A 15,349-nucleotide genomic window follows, 5' to 3' on the forward strand; every position below is an offset into this window, starting at 1 on the left:
CTCAGGGGTCAGAGGGGAGTGTCAGCCAGGGCATCCGTGAGGAAGTTAAAATGAAAGCCTGGCAGGGCTGCTTTCTCCTGCACGGCACATTGTGTGGAGAGAGTTAGCTCATTGATACACGCCATCCAGTTCTTGCTTTCCTTCACTGCATAGCTGTTCGTGCATGCCTGCTGATGCGAGGGTAGAAGGCTCAGGCACTGTCCCTCCCATTGCAGAGCTTACAGCACACCCTTAGTTACTACTTAAGATCCTTTTTAATGGTACAGTAGCCTGTGACCTGGACCACAGTTGGTTCACATGTAAAATGGGAATATTAATATTAGAGTCTACTTCATTGAGTTGAGATAGTAATACATATAAGCAGTAAGCCCAGTGCCTGATACATGCAGTAAGCTCTCGGTAAATTTAGGTATCTTTCTGTAGTTATTATAATACATTGCCGCCCACAGTGGAATGCCAGAAGTCATGGAGAAGGAGAAAAAAGTAAAGGTCCCAAACAACCAGGAGTTTTGTTGACCTACCTCTAGAACTTCTGCATGAGCAGCTGCGCCCTCCAGCAGCCTTGGAGCACGCGTGGGAGACTCCATGGAAGGCAAGAAGAGAGAAGTGGAGCTTGGGGAGAAAATCCTATAGGAAAATAAAGGGGGAACAGGGAGGAAGAAAGAATAAACGGGGATAGCAGCTGGGTAACTTAAAATCCCTACTCTGAACGATCCTCAAATCCTACTGTAGGTGGGTACCGCCTCCTTCCCTTCAGGTCCTCGATTCAGAGGCCAGGGATTTCATATTTGAAAGGGACCCTTTCTCCGACTGATCCCACCCCTCTTTCATGGCTGTGTTTTAGTCCGTTTAGTCGAAGTTGTAATGTTGCAGTGATTGTCCGTACTCTTGGACAGAGCTTATCAGGAGTCTCGTGGCGCACCTCCAGGTTTCCTGGCAGTTGCTAAAGGCCTGGTCTGTGGTTCCCCCAAGGAACCCAGCCCCTCTCTTTCCTTCTCACTGGGCTCTGTCTGCATCCTCCCCTGCCCCCGCCCACATTTAGGTGGGAGGCATCAGGCAGGTGACTTACTTGGACTTTCCCTTAAAGGAGTGGGGGCCGTCTGATGAGTTTGGGTTGTTTTTTTGTGTGTTTGTTTTTAATTTGCACACCTAAGTTGGTCTGTCCTTAGAGGAGGGATATCAAAGCTATAGCAGTATGAAGGTAAAATTCATATTTTTCCTCTGAGGTTCCTAACCACTACTTCCTGATTTTGGTCAGTTTGTTGTAAAGCTCTCCTTTTTATGCATAATGAGTGGGAGAGTGGAGTGGGGAGAGCCTTTTGCTTGTCTCCGGTTTTGTGTTGCTTTGTCCCGAGTGAGGCAAGCTTTGGCAATGTTTATAATTTATTCTTGAAAATAGCATATGCTCCAGAACACAAGATTGGAAGACATTTATTGGAACTCCTGCATTTTTATGTCTGATTCTTAGAGTTAACTTCTTTTGCTTTGGTCAAGGAACACATTGTCTTCCTCACCAGAGCAGTTAATATTTCTACCACGGCCATCCCAGGAATCCACACTGGAACCCAAAAGAATACATGGACTATATAATTATATACATTTACATATGTTGTTTATGGTCGCATAGCTTATAGGTAGCAGAGCTGGGCCTCCCAAGAGTATAAGCCCAAGCTTTCTGGCCCAACACCCAAAGCTGCTTCGCCTCATACTCACCTTACCAAGGGAGAGTCACAAGACTGCTTCAGATCATACGGGGACTGTCCCCGTTCATGGTGGGCTTTGGGGAAATTTGCTGCCCTTTTGGGCCTGAGTCTCCCCAGGAGTGAAACAAGACTGATAATACCTTTCCTGCCCACTCTCTCGGGCGTGCGTGAGGTCAAAGGAGTGATCGGTTGGAAAGATTATTTGAAATGTGCTTTGTAAACATGAGGCATTAGATTATTACTTTCACAAATGTTAACTTCCCTGGTTTGACAGATTATGGGCAGTTCCTTCATGGTTTTATTGGAATAAATGTGGTGGAATTTGAATTTTAAAAAATAGTATTTATCCCAGCAATCTCTTGCCATATTACCACATTAAACCCAAATCCTGGCATTTCCCAAAAACCACTTAAAAATTAATTCTAGTCAAGTAGACAGTTTGTACTTAGGGCAGTAAACTGGATCCCACGCTCGTTAGAACAGTCTAGACTCCCAAGCTGGACTGTCAGTTTGCTCCCCACCTGTGAACAGACAACATCACTGTTGGCCCGTGACTTTCTCAGGTCTGCTTCGTCCCTCGTTTCCTTCCTGAACATAAGCGTAGGCTTTGTTGCCATTTCCCCTCGTACGTACGTTCCTGTTGGAACAAGGGTCTCAGCCCTGCCTTGTCCAGCGTCCAGGACCTCTCTGCAGCCTCTGTGGTTAACCAGCTCCAGGCACAGACCATTGCTGCTACTGCTCAGTTGTCCCGATACGTTACAGTCCCCCAGTTGGTCCCGGTGCCACGTGCTGCCCAATGACAGCAGAGTAGTGTGTTGTCAGTGAAAAACATCATTGCGCCAGACGCCAGGCACGTGGTCCTGGGTGGGGTCCGTTTGCTGCCCGCTGCAGAGGGCGGGGGTGGTCCTTGGAAAGGGTCTAAGGAAGCGTCCGACTTTGAAGGAAATGGGCTGTCAGGGGAGCAGTTGAGATGGTTGCACAGCCACAGTCCCCGGGGTGCTCTGTCACGAGCGGGGGTGACCCAGCCTCAGCACCACTTCTGTGTCTTATTCCTGAAGGCAACTGATGAGAGGAAATGAGAGTTAGAAGTTCAGAGGGACCTCATCTGGTTGTGTTCTACAGCTGGGCCAATTTGGGACCGAGGGATTGTGGGATTTATTTATTTATTTATTTATTTATTTATTTATTGGTAGATACTTTTTTTTTTAAGATTTTATTTATTTATTTGACAGAGAGAGCAAGAGAGGGAACACAAGCAGGGGGAGTGGGAGAGGGAGAAGCAGGCTTCCCGCTGAGCAGGGAGCCCAATGCAGGACTCGATCCCAGGGCCCTGGGACCATGACCTGAGCCGAAGGCAGTCGCTTCCGACAGAGCCACCCAGGGGCCCCGGATTGTAGTTTTTAGAAAACAGACACGTGCTGCCTGACTGACAGTATCTGAGTGGAAACCAGTCTGTGTTGGTTGGAGAAAGGGCCCCAGAGTCAGAGAGGCTTCCTGTCTACCAGACGCTGCCCCCTCAAAACCAGGAGTGTGGGATCAAGATGAACTCATCCCTCAGATGAAGTCATTCGGGCTGAGCTTGCTGGGTGGTCATACACAATCAGTGCTGTCTTTCCATCTGCAAAATGTTGTCCCCAATGTGCCGGTGAGCCCTCCGCCTGCAAAGACCCCTGCGCCTCCCACCCTCCGACATGTTGAGTGTAACCCCTCTTCCTTTTGTTTTCCCAGCATTAATAATAAGCTACAGCAACCAGAGGCAGCTGCTGGGGTGTTAGAATATGCCATGAAACACTTTGGAGAGCTGGTAAGTGCCTCATTCCTTTTAGAAAAGCAAGAGATAGAGACGTGGCTAGGGAGGCACTCGGCCACAACCCTGAGAAAGTTACTCTCCTTTTCTGTTTTTTCCTCAGTCAGTGACGTCCGATGCTGACTTTCCTGTATTGAAGGAGACCATGGCTCTATGAACTATATTCAAACCAAATATAGATCGTGAGGACAGAATCTGATTAAAAGGAGTAGCTGGTATATATCAAACTCCTGACGTGTGCCTGGCCCTTCTATACTCCATCTCATTCAGTCCTCACGACGGCCCCTTGAGTAAAGGTCTGATTGCTCTCCCATTCTACGGGAAAGGGGCAGGTGGTCCCAACAGAGTAACAGCCTTGCCTGAGCATTCAGTGAATCGGTGAAACCTGGCCGCCCCAGGACTTGAACCCAGGTGGTCTAGCATCATCTGTATAACCCCGACCTGAGTCATTCCGTGTGGTCCGTGGTGGCTAGCGTCGCCACTGGCCCACAGTTAATGCTCAGTACATACGTCAGAAGAAGCCATGGCCAATTCTCCAGAAAACAGCATACTGTAATTTATACGTGCCATTGGGATTGTTCCATTTCATTATTGCTCACATAGCTGCTGCTTCTCCTGCCATCTTTGCCTTATCAGTATTAAAATGTTTCCATTACCCTCTGTGGTCCTGAGAGGGTGCATTGACTTAATCAACTCAGCATTGACTTCCTGGAAGGTCAAGATGTTCTGGGTCCATGTATGTGATGAGGAACCTTTCATTAGTCATGTAGGCCACTTACTCAGATTTGCCAGAATCCAGAGCCCAGTGTGTTAGAGTGAAGAAATTTGGGGCTGCTTCACAGGTTTTTGCCTCACACAGGGGCTAGGAAATTGAACTAAAACTTTTCAGGGAGTATTTTGCTGTCTCGGAGACAGATCTGTAACTAGACCAAGACGGCAACTCTCCCGATGACAGAGCAGAAGGGACTATGTCTCATCCACCTTTGCCACCGTCCTCATTTGTAGAGGGAAGAAAGTCAGCCGAGGGGGCACTTAGCGTAGCCTCCCAGACAAAGACGCCCCCTCCTTCGATGTCCCTAGAGCTTGGGACGCAGGAAGTGCCCAGAGAAGCAAGGATTCGTGACCATCTGGCATTCAGGTGATCTGCCAGCCAATAGCTTCTACCCAGCGGCTCAGAGGGCCAACCTTCCGTGAAAGTTCCTCCATCTCTAGGTTCTAAAGGTGGCCCTCTGCTCCAGGATTATTGCCAAACCCAGGGTGGATTTTCTCTTATGTTTAGGTAGTTGCAGCTTATTAAGCTTGACAACAGTTTGCCTTTTCTTGGCAGAGCCCATGCTTTCTCAGCACAGTTTATATAATAGCAATCTCATTAGAATCTTGCGTGATTCATTGCTTAAATCTTATAGTTTCTGCAATCTATTGCAATTCAGAATATCCTGCCCCCCCCCCCGCCTGACCTGCTCCACATGCCGCTCCCTCTGCTTTCTGCTTGTTCGTGCTGAGCCTGTGCCATCCGCCAATCACGAGCCCCTTTCTCTTGCCCACCCAGGGTAGAAACCCAAAATGGGAAAAGACTGGTGTTCCTTTTCAATTTAAGCGTTTTTCATGGGACACTGTCTTCACAGTGACTCTTCTAAAAGACAGTGACTCTTCTACCTTTTCTCTTTCATATTCTTCTCAACAGGCTTGGAAGATGAAGTTTAGGTAGTTTGGCCTTCCACAGAGCCAGATACGCCTGTGTTGGTGAACGCTACCATTCACTGACACTGGGGAAAGAGCCACTGGGTGGCAGAGGGGATTGGCTGTGCCAAAAACAGACGAGGGGACTTCGGCACGAGTTCACAACCGAAAATAGAAGTGACCTCCTTACAGAGGTTCAGGAAGAAGAGGTCCTTTCAGAGAGCTTAGCGGAGTAGCTGTCAGCATGTATAGTACTCAAATATCAGTTTTATTTAGAAAGGAGCGGAGGGTGATGGGGGAAACTCACGTGGGCCCTGCATTATATCATACAGATTCCACTGCGGAATCATCTTGCTGTTAGAGAAATCCCTGGAGAGCCACTACTCTGACCTGGTAGAGAAATAGCCACTTACTAGGCTGGTGATGGAGAAGCCCAGAAGACAGACGGAGGTGGGGGGTCGGTGGGGGGCAGGCAGAGGCATAAAACAGTCTGTCCCCTGAGCAGTTAGAGAGCTGGAGTCTGCAGCTTTGAGACTGCAGCCCCTCTTCCTCACGTGGCCAGCACTGCATTTCAGCGTGGCACACCATCTGCCTGGGGAATGGAAACCAGCCTTTGGCCCCTGACACTGGTAAAGCTGCCAAGCGCTGAGCAGGAGGGAACATTGGATGGAAGGAGGAAAGGTTTTCCGAAGAATTTTAAGTGGTAGTGTTATATTGTATTTTAAATCATTATTTCCTGAAAGTTTAAAAACGCAGAGAATCAAGAGCTTTTAAAAAGCGAGTTATTTTCCTCCAGCAACTATGCAGATATGCCTGGTCTTTCCGGCCCCATCAGGAAAGCAGCTGCCATCCCCCTCCTGTGGCCCACCGTCCACACTCTAGCGGATCAAGGCCTTGGCTCCTTGCAGGAGTTCTGGTCGGGGCTTCCTGCTGTCCCAAATCATTTCCCCTGTCGTTGCATCCCCACATGCTGGAGCTGTGGGGACACGGCCTTCCATCTGCTCTCCGATTATCATTCCAGGATCGTTCTGTCCACATGCCAAGTCCCCCGGCATTCACACCACCACCAAATATACCTCCAGATATTCTGAAGTTCTCTTCTACCAAAGCCAAGCCGTACAGGGATGGGTGAAGCATCTAGCGCCTTAGGAAAGGCAGTGTGTGGATTACAAAATGCACCCCCATGTTCTCCATGCCCACAGCCCACCGCAGTCCTCTTTCTTCTCCCCTTGGCAGGAGATCCAGGCCACCTGGTATGAGAAACTGCACGAGTGGGAGGACGCGCTCGTGGCCTACGATAAGAAGATGGACACCAACAAGGATGACCCGGAGCTGATGCTGGGCCGCATGCGCTGCCTCGAGGCCCTGGGGGAATGGTGAGCCGCCGCGGCCCGGTGGCCAAGTGGCTGCCAGAGGCGTCCTTGCTGGGGCTTTAGGGGGTTTGAAGGGCTTCCCCCATGCAGAGTTCTCACCTAAGACACTCATTTTTGTTTCACCTGGTATTTTCCTGTTAATCATCTACCACTTTGGGGTTTGGGGGTTTGTTTTTGTTTTTTCACATTTAGACTTTGTAATGCTCTAGGACGGGACAGGCTCAGGTGAGCCCCTGGGATCAACAGGGGCTGCTTCTGTCTGCCTCTTGACCAACAGCTAGGAGGACCTCAGGTTCTTAGTCTGTAGCCTCAGTGTTCTCTTTTCTTTATTAGCTCTTGCTAATGATTTTGGAAAAGAAGAACAAATCCCTGCCCTCTCCAGATGCTTCATCTTTATGGAATGCTTACTACATGCCCAGCCCTCCACAAGGCTCCAGAGATTAAAAAGACAAGAAAAAAAGGCCTTCCTCCATCGTGAGGCTCATGAGACAAGCACATTGCAGATAGTTATTCAGGCTAGAGTATACAGTGACAATGGTCTGAGCAGACAACTTTGAAAGGCCACCAGAGGGAGCGGGATGGCCTTGCCATTCTCCCTGAAGGAAGGACTAAGGCTGGGGGACAGCTGAAGGAGATGGGAATGGGGTACCCCAGGTAGAAGCAACAGTAATGCTTAGCTGAGAACACTTGCCGAGGTCTTGGTCTGGGGAGTTTGGGGAGGGCGTTGAAGGAAAAATGGCCCCTATTCTGTTCGCCAGCATCTAGTGCAGTTTTTGAAATAGTTGAAACGAAGTGCCATAGTACCATGGTGAAATATTTTACAGTTTCAAATAGTTAACATGCCATACTGCCTGCCCATGAGTAGATTATCCAGACTTTCTCTGAGACATGAGACCAAAGGTCCCCCTGTTTATCCATTCAGACAGTAATTACTGAGCCCTTATTCATGGCCAGTACCTGCACCAGGCCCCAAGGACACAGCAGGGTACAAGGCGGACACCACCTCTGCCTTCCCAGAGCTTATAGGCCAGACAGCTGGGCTGCTGTGATACAGAGTGAATACAGTCAAAAAGAGGAAGCGCAGGGGGCTGTGGGAAATAGGAAGGGGCCCTAATCCAGGTTTAGAAGGTTTAGAAGACTTCCAGGAGGAAGTGATACCTAACTTGAATGGGTGCAGTGAGAAGGAGCGAGCACAGTGTGTTCAGCGTTTGGAAAGCTCAGTGTGGCTTGGAGGGTCAGGTGTGGTGTGGAAAGGTAGAAGGTGAGACAGGAGAGGTAGCTAGGACCCAGATGGTGTGGGGCTTATACTCCCAAGTGAGGAGTTGGGGCTACTGACAGGCCACCCAAGGACTTGGAGGGCCGTGGTTGGCAGGTTTGCTTTATACGCAAAACCCTTTTGGGAGCAAAGTCAGAGAGTGGATTGAAGGGAGACCAGAGAAGGGACGGCATGACCACTTGAGAGGCCGCCCAAGGGGAGAGGATGGTGGTGGAGAGGGACGGGGTGGAGAGAAGGGGCTGAATCCCAGGCTGTGTAGGAGGTGGTGTTGACAGGATTTAGAGGCTGATTAGAGGTGGAAGTGAGAGCGGAAGGAATTACAGTTCTGGTTTTCAGAATAAAGCAAGGCTGGAACCATCAACCTAAAGCCTAAGGTTCCCCTGAAAGCAGGCCTCCAAGGAGCCATCTGGGGGAGGCAGAATTCCACAGACCTGCACCCTCCCATTTGGATCTGTGTTCGGGACTTTTTTTTTTTTTTTTTTTAAGATTTTATTTATTTATTTGGCAGAGAGAGACACAGTGAGAGAAGGAACACAAGCAGGGGGAGTGAGAGAGGGAGAAGCAGGCTTCCTGCGGAGCAGGGAGCCCGATGCGGGACTCGATCCCAGGACCCTGGGGTCATGACCTGAGCCAAAGGCAGACGCTTAACCAACTGAGCCACCCAGGCGCCCCTTAATCTACATTCTTGTATTCATTTTTTATTTTTAAAGCATTATTTTTTAGAAAAGGTAATGTGCACATGGCACAAAATTCACTAGTACAAAACAGTGTCAGAACTAGGCAAACCAAGTCTTCTCCTTGTCCCCCAGCCCCCCAGCCACTGAGACTGGGTCTCCGTGTAGACAGCGATGGTCTGTGCACCCGTATGCATTATGACGGTGAACTCTGTACACCGTTTGCACCTTATTTTCTCAGAACATGTGTAAGCCACCCTTCACATCACTGCCTACAGGTGCTGCCTCACTTTCTGAAGGGCCGCATAATGTTCCATTGGATTAGTCAACCTCAGGCTATCTAAATAGGCAACTTTAGATTTGTTTTGCAATTCTATACCTTGGACAGTTATTATTGGGGGAAAAAAAATCAAAGGAAGTCTTCTAAAAAGAACATTCTCCCACTACACATTTTTTCTGTACCTAATTATAGAGATTCTTTGGTAAATGATTGCTATTTTTGTTTCTTAATATAAAGTTGTTACTGTATTTCTAAGGTAAAAGATGTAATTGTACTGCATGAAAATTTAATGTCAACGATTTTAGCTTTAGGCATTGGATCACATATATACAAATAATAGTCTAAAATTACTTGAAATTGGCTTGTCTGGCTTAACCATTATTAGGGAGATTCAAGTGCCATTATTTATTTCTGTAATTAGCATTCCATACTTCTTCACCTCCATGAGGAAGCATATCCTATCAAATCTACCTCATTAGTTTGTACAACTAAGATTTTTAAGTTTTGTTTTTGTTTTTTGATGTCCAACAGGTATCTAAAACTGTACTGTAGCCACTAGCCAAGTGTAGCTATTTAAAATTAAGTAAAATTAATAATTCAAGTCACACTAGCCACATTTCAAGTACTCAGTAGCCACATGTGGGTAGCAGGTACCGCTTTGGATAGTGCAGATACAGAACATTTTCATCACTCTCAAAACTTCTATTGGACAGTACTAATCTAAAGCAAAAGAGTAGTGGGTTGAGAATTAGCCACATTATTTCAAAAACAATTTTTTTCCATTTTCAGATCGGTTATCATGCAACCATGTTATTAAGAGAAAGATAAAAAAAACAAGGTGTAAACATTCTTAAAATTCAACTCTAACCAATTCCTAAAATGTTTTAGTGTCTCCCTGTTGCCCTTGGATTTACATGTAAATGTTACAGCCTACATCCAAGCCTTTGGTATTGTGACTCCAGCCCACTTGTCAGTGAACTTTACCTCATAATCCAAACTCGGGCCAAACTTCACTCTTGTCCAAACCCCACAGAATTTGTTGCGTTTGTTCATTCGCTTTCCTGAAGTGCCCACCTCCTCCTCTGCTCCTTTTTCCACTTTTGGACACTCTCCCCACCTTTCAGAGTCCACCTGTACTGTTGCTTCCTCCTTGAGACCTCTCCCAGGCCCTCCCTCACTTCAGGAATTAGAGACAAGCACTTCCTTCCACGGGTTACATAGGGATAGTTTGGGTGTATTGAAGAGACTTTTGATGTCTAATCAAAACTTAGTGACTTTGATGTCTAATCAAAACTTTGTGACTGTCTAATCCCCTGTGACACTCAGGGGAGTTGACCCTGTGAAGTCGACACAGCCTGTCTGAGGGGTCCCAAAAGCAAGTAATCTGGGTCTCCTGCCGTGGCAGGACTCGGCCCCCTCTACCTCTGCTCTCTTGGATTCATTCCAGTTTCATAATTACCTATAAAGTGTAAGTGGCTGGTGATGCTGACCAGGGGATTTAGAAATGCAGCAGACTGAAAGAGATTTTAAAAAGAGATGAAAGAAGCAGAATTCTTTTCCTGATCGTCTGCAGGATTCTTATATGGTTTGTTCAGTCAGTTCTCTTGAGTGTGCAATTTTTTAAAATGGCTTTCACTTTAAGTATATATCCGGAATATGCCTGACTGAGGCCAGTTTTCAGCAGAGGTGGCATCCGCAGTGATCAGGGGTTACCAGTGAGCTGAGAATGTACCGCATTCCCCAGGAAGCTAACTACAAGAGCTGTCCGCCCCCCCAGCCCCATGGCACACACAGCCACACCTGCTGCCACGGTGAATGTAAGTCAGCCCCCTCCCCACACTGCTCCGTAACACGGCCTCTGGGTCCTGGAGAACAGATTGCTCAGGAGCGAGAGCATAGGCAGCCAACCACTTAGGTGTTCCACAGGAAAGAATGTTCTCTGAGCTTCTTGCTGCTGTACTAGGTGGGAAAGTCAAAGTCTTGGAGGGCGGGCCTTCTGCCCAGTGTTCCCTCGTGTGTTGTGAGAGGTGTCAGAAAACAGCCTTGGAGCTCTTGGGTGGCTCAGTTGGTTAAGCGGCTGCCTTTGGCTCAGGTCATGATCCTGGTGTCCTGGGATCGAGCCCCATGTTGGGCTCCTTCCTTAGCGGGGAGCCTGCTTCTCCCTCTCCCTCTGCCTGCTGCTTCCCCTGCTTGTACTCTCCCTCTCTCTATCTCTGTCAAATAAATAAATAAAATCTTAAAAAAAAAGAAAAAGAAAACAGAGCCTAGTGTTTGCCCCACAAACAGTCTCATATTTTTTTATTTATTTGATTTTGTTTTCCCCCTGCCTTTGAGAATTAGGATTCAGTATATTCTGTGTTCTTATTGCTAACGAGTGCTTTTAGGAAAGGAACCCGCTTCTGTGTGTCCTGGCAGCTCTTGCCATAGCTGTGGCCTGAAGGCGGTGCCCGTGTCTCCTGTCAGGGGACCGCGTTTCCAGGGTGCTGCTCCTCTCCTGCTCCCTGTTTTGTCGTTTAAGGTCACAGGTTGTGGTGTTTCATACTGAACTCTCTCCCTGCCTCTAGATGAAAAGCAAAGCCAAATCCCCAGACCCACGGCCCAGAACTGGATGGTCCTCACAGAAGACTAGAGATGCTGAGTTGCCTGTGGCCACCAGCTATCCACATTTGAAACCTAGGGTTGGAAGGACCATTCGGTGATCAGGTAGCTTTCTCCCCTACGTCCAGGAGGGACTCCAGCAAAAATCGGCTGCTGAGCCAGTGGTTCTCATATTGTGGCCCCCGGGCCACGGTAGCAGCATCACCAAGAAACTTGTTAGACACGTACATTCTTAACCCCATTGCAGACCTCCTGAGTCAGAAACTCAAGGGGTGACACCCAGCAATCCATTTGAAGGAGCCTCCAGGGGATTGTGATGCACGGGCAGTGTGAGAACCGCTGGTCTTGGGTCAGCCCTCCCAGGGCCAGTAGTGGAAGGTTTCTGGGTGTGGATGGCAGGAAACCAACATCCCACTTTATCCTGCTTCATCACTGAGCTTCAGTAAGTGCATAGGGCATGAAGGCTGCCCACTTCCTCTTCCTCTTTTTGATCTGAGCTGTGTGTTGAACTAAAATGTTGTGTCCCTGGCTCTCTTGATCATGCGCCAGAGAGACGGTGAGGTTAATGACTGCCTTTGACACGATGCTGGATCACGGCCCTGAGCAGTCATCCTAGATGTGGTCGCCAGCCCACTTCTCGGTGAGCTCCGCCTAGAGCCCTTCAGCACCACCCAACTTCGGCATCTTTGTCACGTGCGGTGCAGCTCACGTCCCACACGGCTTCTGAGCTGGGCCACTTGGAACTTGTACCTTTTCTCTTGACTCCACTGCCAAGACCAAGTTAAAACATCCTTTAAAAAAAAAAAAAAATTCCTGCAGCATCTCTTTCAGAAAGCAGGGAAGATTAGAGCCTCCTAGCTGAGTCTCAAAGCTCACAGAAAAACAGGCTCCTGTTCACCCACTAGCAAGGTCTCATCTCCTTCCATTCAGAAGGGGAACGTGGAAGGCAACAGCGTCAACAGTCAACAGGACATCTTTCTTGAGAGGCCGTCGGCGTTGTCTGTGTATTGAAGTCTGGGGAGCACCGTTCAGATCTCAATTTTCCTAGTCCTAACCCACACTCACGGTAGTTTTGCAAAATTTGAGAGTGAGCATCTGGATTTCTGGGGGTGTGACCATGGTAGAGCCTTCTTCCTTCTGTGCTGGCTGATTTCATTTGAGTCTCATCCCAGAATGCAGCCGTGCGTATCACACTTTTAAAAGCCTGTTCTCCCTACAGCTTTGAGCCCAAAATGAATGTGTCCAGATGTGTCTCTTCAGATTGCTTTCTCTGTAGGCCTGCTTGGGGGACAGAGCCCACAGTTCCTTGGCATAGGACAGAGGCTATTTAATATTTATGAAGAGGGCCAGATGTTCAGGACATTTCAGATCACACAGAGTTAGACACAGTCCCTGTCTTTGATAAAGTCACTCGCAGACAAATTGTGAGCCACGAGGCCATAGAAACAACAAATCACTGACCACTTCTTCTGTATCTTAGGACCCAGTCAAAAATGCTTTTAATATAAAGGTTCCCAGTTCCAGGCAGGCCCCTGTCATCCAGGCTCTGTGTAGCCCCAGCTTTAGCCAAGGGACTAGAGAGGAAGATGAGCAGGTTATGGAGGTGATTTCACTTAACCCAACTGTATGGTTCTTCTCCTTCAGGGGGCAGCTCCACCAGCAGTGCTGTGAAAAGTGGACCCTGGTTAATGATGAGACCCAAGCCAAGATGGCCCGCATGGCTGCTGCAGCTGCATGGGGTTTAGGTGAGGCTTCCCTCGCAGGCACCCCGGTCAAGGTAGGGAGAGGGAGGCTGGGGGCTCGCATTTGAAAAGGAAGGTACTGTGGCTCCGGGTAGAGACGTCAGGTCCACAAAAGCGTCCAGAAATCTGTATCCACATGTACTTCTCATGGGAGAAGTAGAAGTGAGACCCTTCTACCTGATGACCATGAGTAACTTGTTAGACTCAGGTAAAAGTGGCCCTTCCTGGGGAAGCCAAGGAAACTGGTGAGCAAGCATCAAAACCAAGATATTTAATGAGGTTTGTTTGGTATTGTTTATGTTAAACAAATTACTGGTTCATTTTTCTCTCATATAAATAAAATCTAGAAGTAGAAATTTCCAACCTGGTGTCCTGGTTCCACTGTCATTAGCCTCTCTCCATATTTTCTGCTTTGCGTGAGGGCTCCATTTTTGAGTCTACTTCATAATCCGGTATGGCTGCTGGAGCTCCACCCATCATGTCTGTACCCCTAGCAGAAATAGGACAACTTTCTGTCCCCTTTTATTTCTTAACTGTTATTCTAGAACTTTACTAAAACCAAAAAGTGAAGAGAATAGTATAATGAATCCCCATATGCCCTCACCTTCTCCAACAGTTATTATAAAAATTTTGACAGTTTTGTATTTTCTCTTCTCCTTGCTGCCCAACGCTCACCCCCCTTACTCCGACTCCCTGAGTATTTTAAGGCAGAGATTTCCTTTTAGTCCCCACAGACACGTGTAGATTTCTGACACCAGGCCCCAGCTGGGAGAGGATTACTGTCTATTCCAGAGATGTTCTCAGTAAGAGGGGAAAGAATCCACAGGCTGTCCCAAGTGAAAAGCTTTACCTATGGAGTCCAGAAGAAGGTTACATAACCTTCTACTGCCATTCCATCCCTCTTGAGTCACAGAGCTTATATCCTTCCCATTCATGAGCTCTGGGCTGGATCCAGAACATTTTTCAAAAACAAATTGCTTCCTGAGGAGTCATCGTTTGCCATTTGCTCTTGCCCAGAGGCATAGAAAATGAATGAGCCGATGGTCTGGAGTGAAAGGCAGGAAAATGCCTTGTAAAATCAGCTGCCCTGCAGTTTGCAGCTAATGAAGCTGCTATCTTTTCTGCAGATGGCCTTGGAAATGTTGGCATGTGATACATGCTCACCCCATCAGGGGAAGTGAATATCTCTTCTCAGATGCAGCCATTTCCCCCGTCTGCCCTGACACAGAGACTACTATGCTAGGACCTAGCCCATCTTTCTGTTACAAGAACCTCTTAAAATATTTATCTCCTCCCTCCTGAGGCACAGGTACTGCCAGAGTGAGGCGGGCAAACTATTTGTCTAATCCTGCCCTGTGTCTGGGTAATGGCCACTTCCAATTGTTTAGGGGAAAATGTAATTTCCAACATACCATTGAACTGTAAGCTGCTTTGCTAGTAGGGAAGAAAGCCATTCCATCTCACCTAGGGAAACCGGAGAGAGTTCTCTGGGTTAATGAGGTGTTACATTAAAGCCTCTTGACTTGTAGGCTTTGCACTCACTCGGTTTCTCCCATCGATCACAGAACTCCCTGGGGCAGCAATGGAGTCCTGTGTTTGGAAGACAGATGTGGCTTTGTTTGTTAAATTGGCTCACTCAACCCCATAGAGTATAGAGAGTCTCTATGGGGTTTTGATACATCAGGCATAAGTTTGTCTTGTTTGAAGCCCAAGCTAAATGCAAGTAACAATGACAAGGCCTATTTGAGATGCTGCCCTAGCCCAGCAAGCTGACCCCCCCCCCAATGCTTTTCTGTGTGTGTGTGTGTGTGTGTGTGTGTGTGTGTGTGTAGGTCAGTGGGACAGCATGGAGGAGTACACCTGTATGATCCCTCGGGACACCCACGATGGGGCATTTTACAGAGCCGTGCTGGCACTGCATCAGGACCTCTTCTCCTTGGCACAACAGGTAAAAACTTACGTGGACTCAGACCATCTAGCAAAGAAAAGATGATAATGTGTGCCCTGTCAGTTCCTAGGCACGCAATGCCTGTAGAAAGGGACTAACGTACTTCTGCTCTGGTGTTCGGCCCTGTGAGCTGATGGGAATCTAGGCTTTGGAGCAGAATACTCAGAAGAAGACTTCCAGCACATTGGCCAGGGCCACTTTCTGCTCTGAGAGGGACCAAAGTGTTGGGGAACTTACCATTTACGTTGTTCTGCAATGAACTTCTCGG

At 47.9% G+C, this 15,349-nt stretch overlaps 1 protein-coding gene across 3 annotated transcripts in view; it reads left to right on the plus strand.

The window, feature by feature from the left end:
• Nucleotides 1–15,349, plus strand: part of MTOR (mechanistic target of rapamycin kinase) — a 124,227-nt gene that overhangs the window by 77,017 nt on the left and 31,861 nt on the right. For all 3 annotated transcript variants that reach the window (XM_025856015.2, XM_025856017.2, XM_025856016.2), the window contains 4 exons: nt 3,432–3,507; nt 6,427–6,566; nt 13,036–13,136; nt 14,966–15,081. In XM_025856015.2, coding sequence (XP_025711800.1) covers nt 3,432–3,507; nt 6,427–6,566; nt 13,036–13,136; nt 14,966–15,081 — 433 coding nt within the window. The remainder of the gene's footprint in view (nt 1–3,431; nt 3,508–6,426; nt 6,567–13,035; nt 13,137–14,965; nt 15,082–15,349) is intronic.

This window comes from Callorhinus ursinus, unplaced genomic scaffold, assembly GCF_003265705.2.
Source record: "Callorhinus ursinus isolate GAN/ISIS: 27379988/994484 unplaced genomic scaffold, GSC_fseal_2.0 scaffold18, whole genome shotgun sequence".
NCBI classification, from domain to species: Eukaryota; Metazoa; Chordata; class Mammalia; order Carnivora; family Otariidae; genus Callorhinus; species Callorhinus ursinus.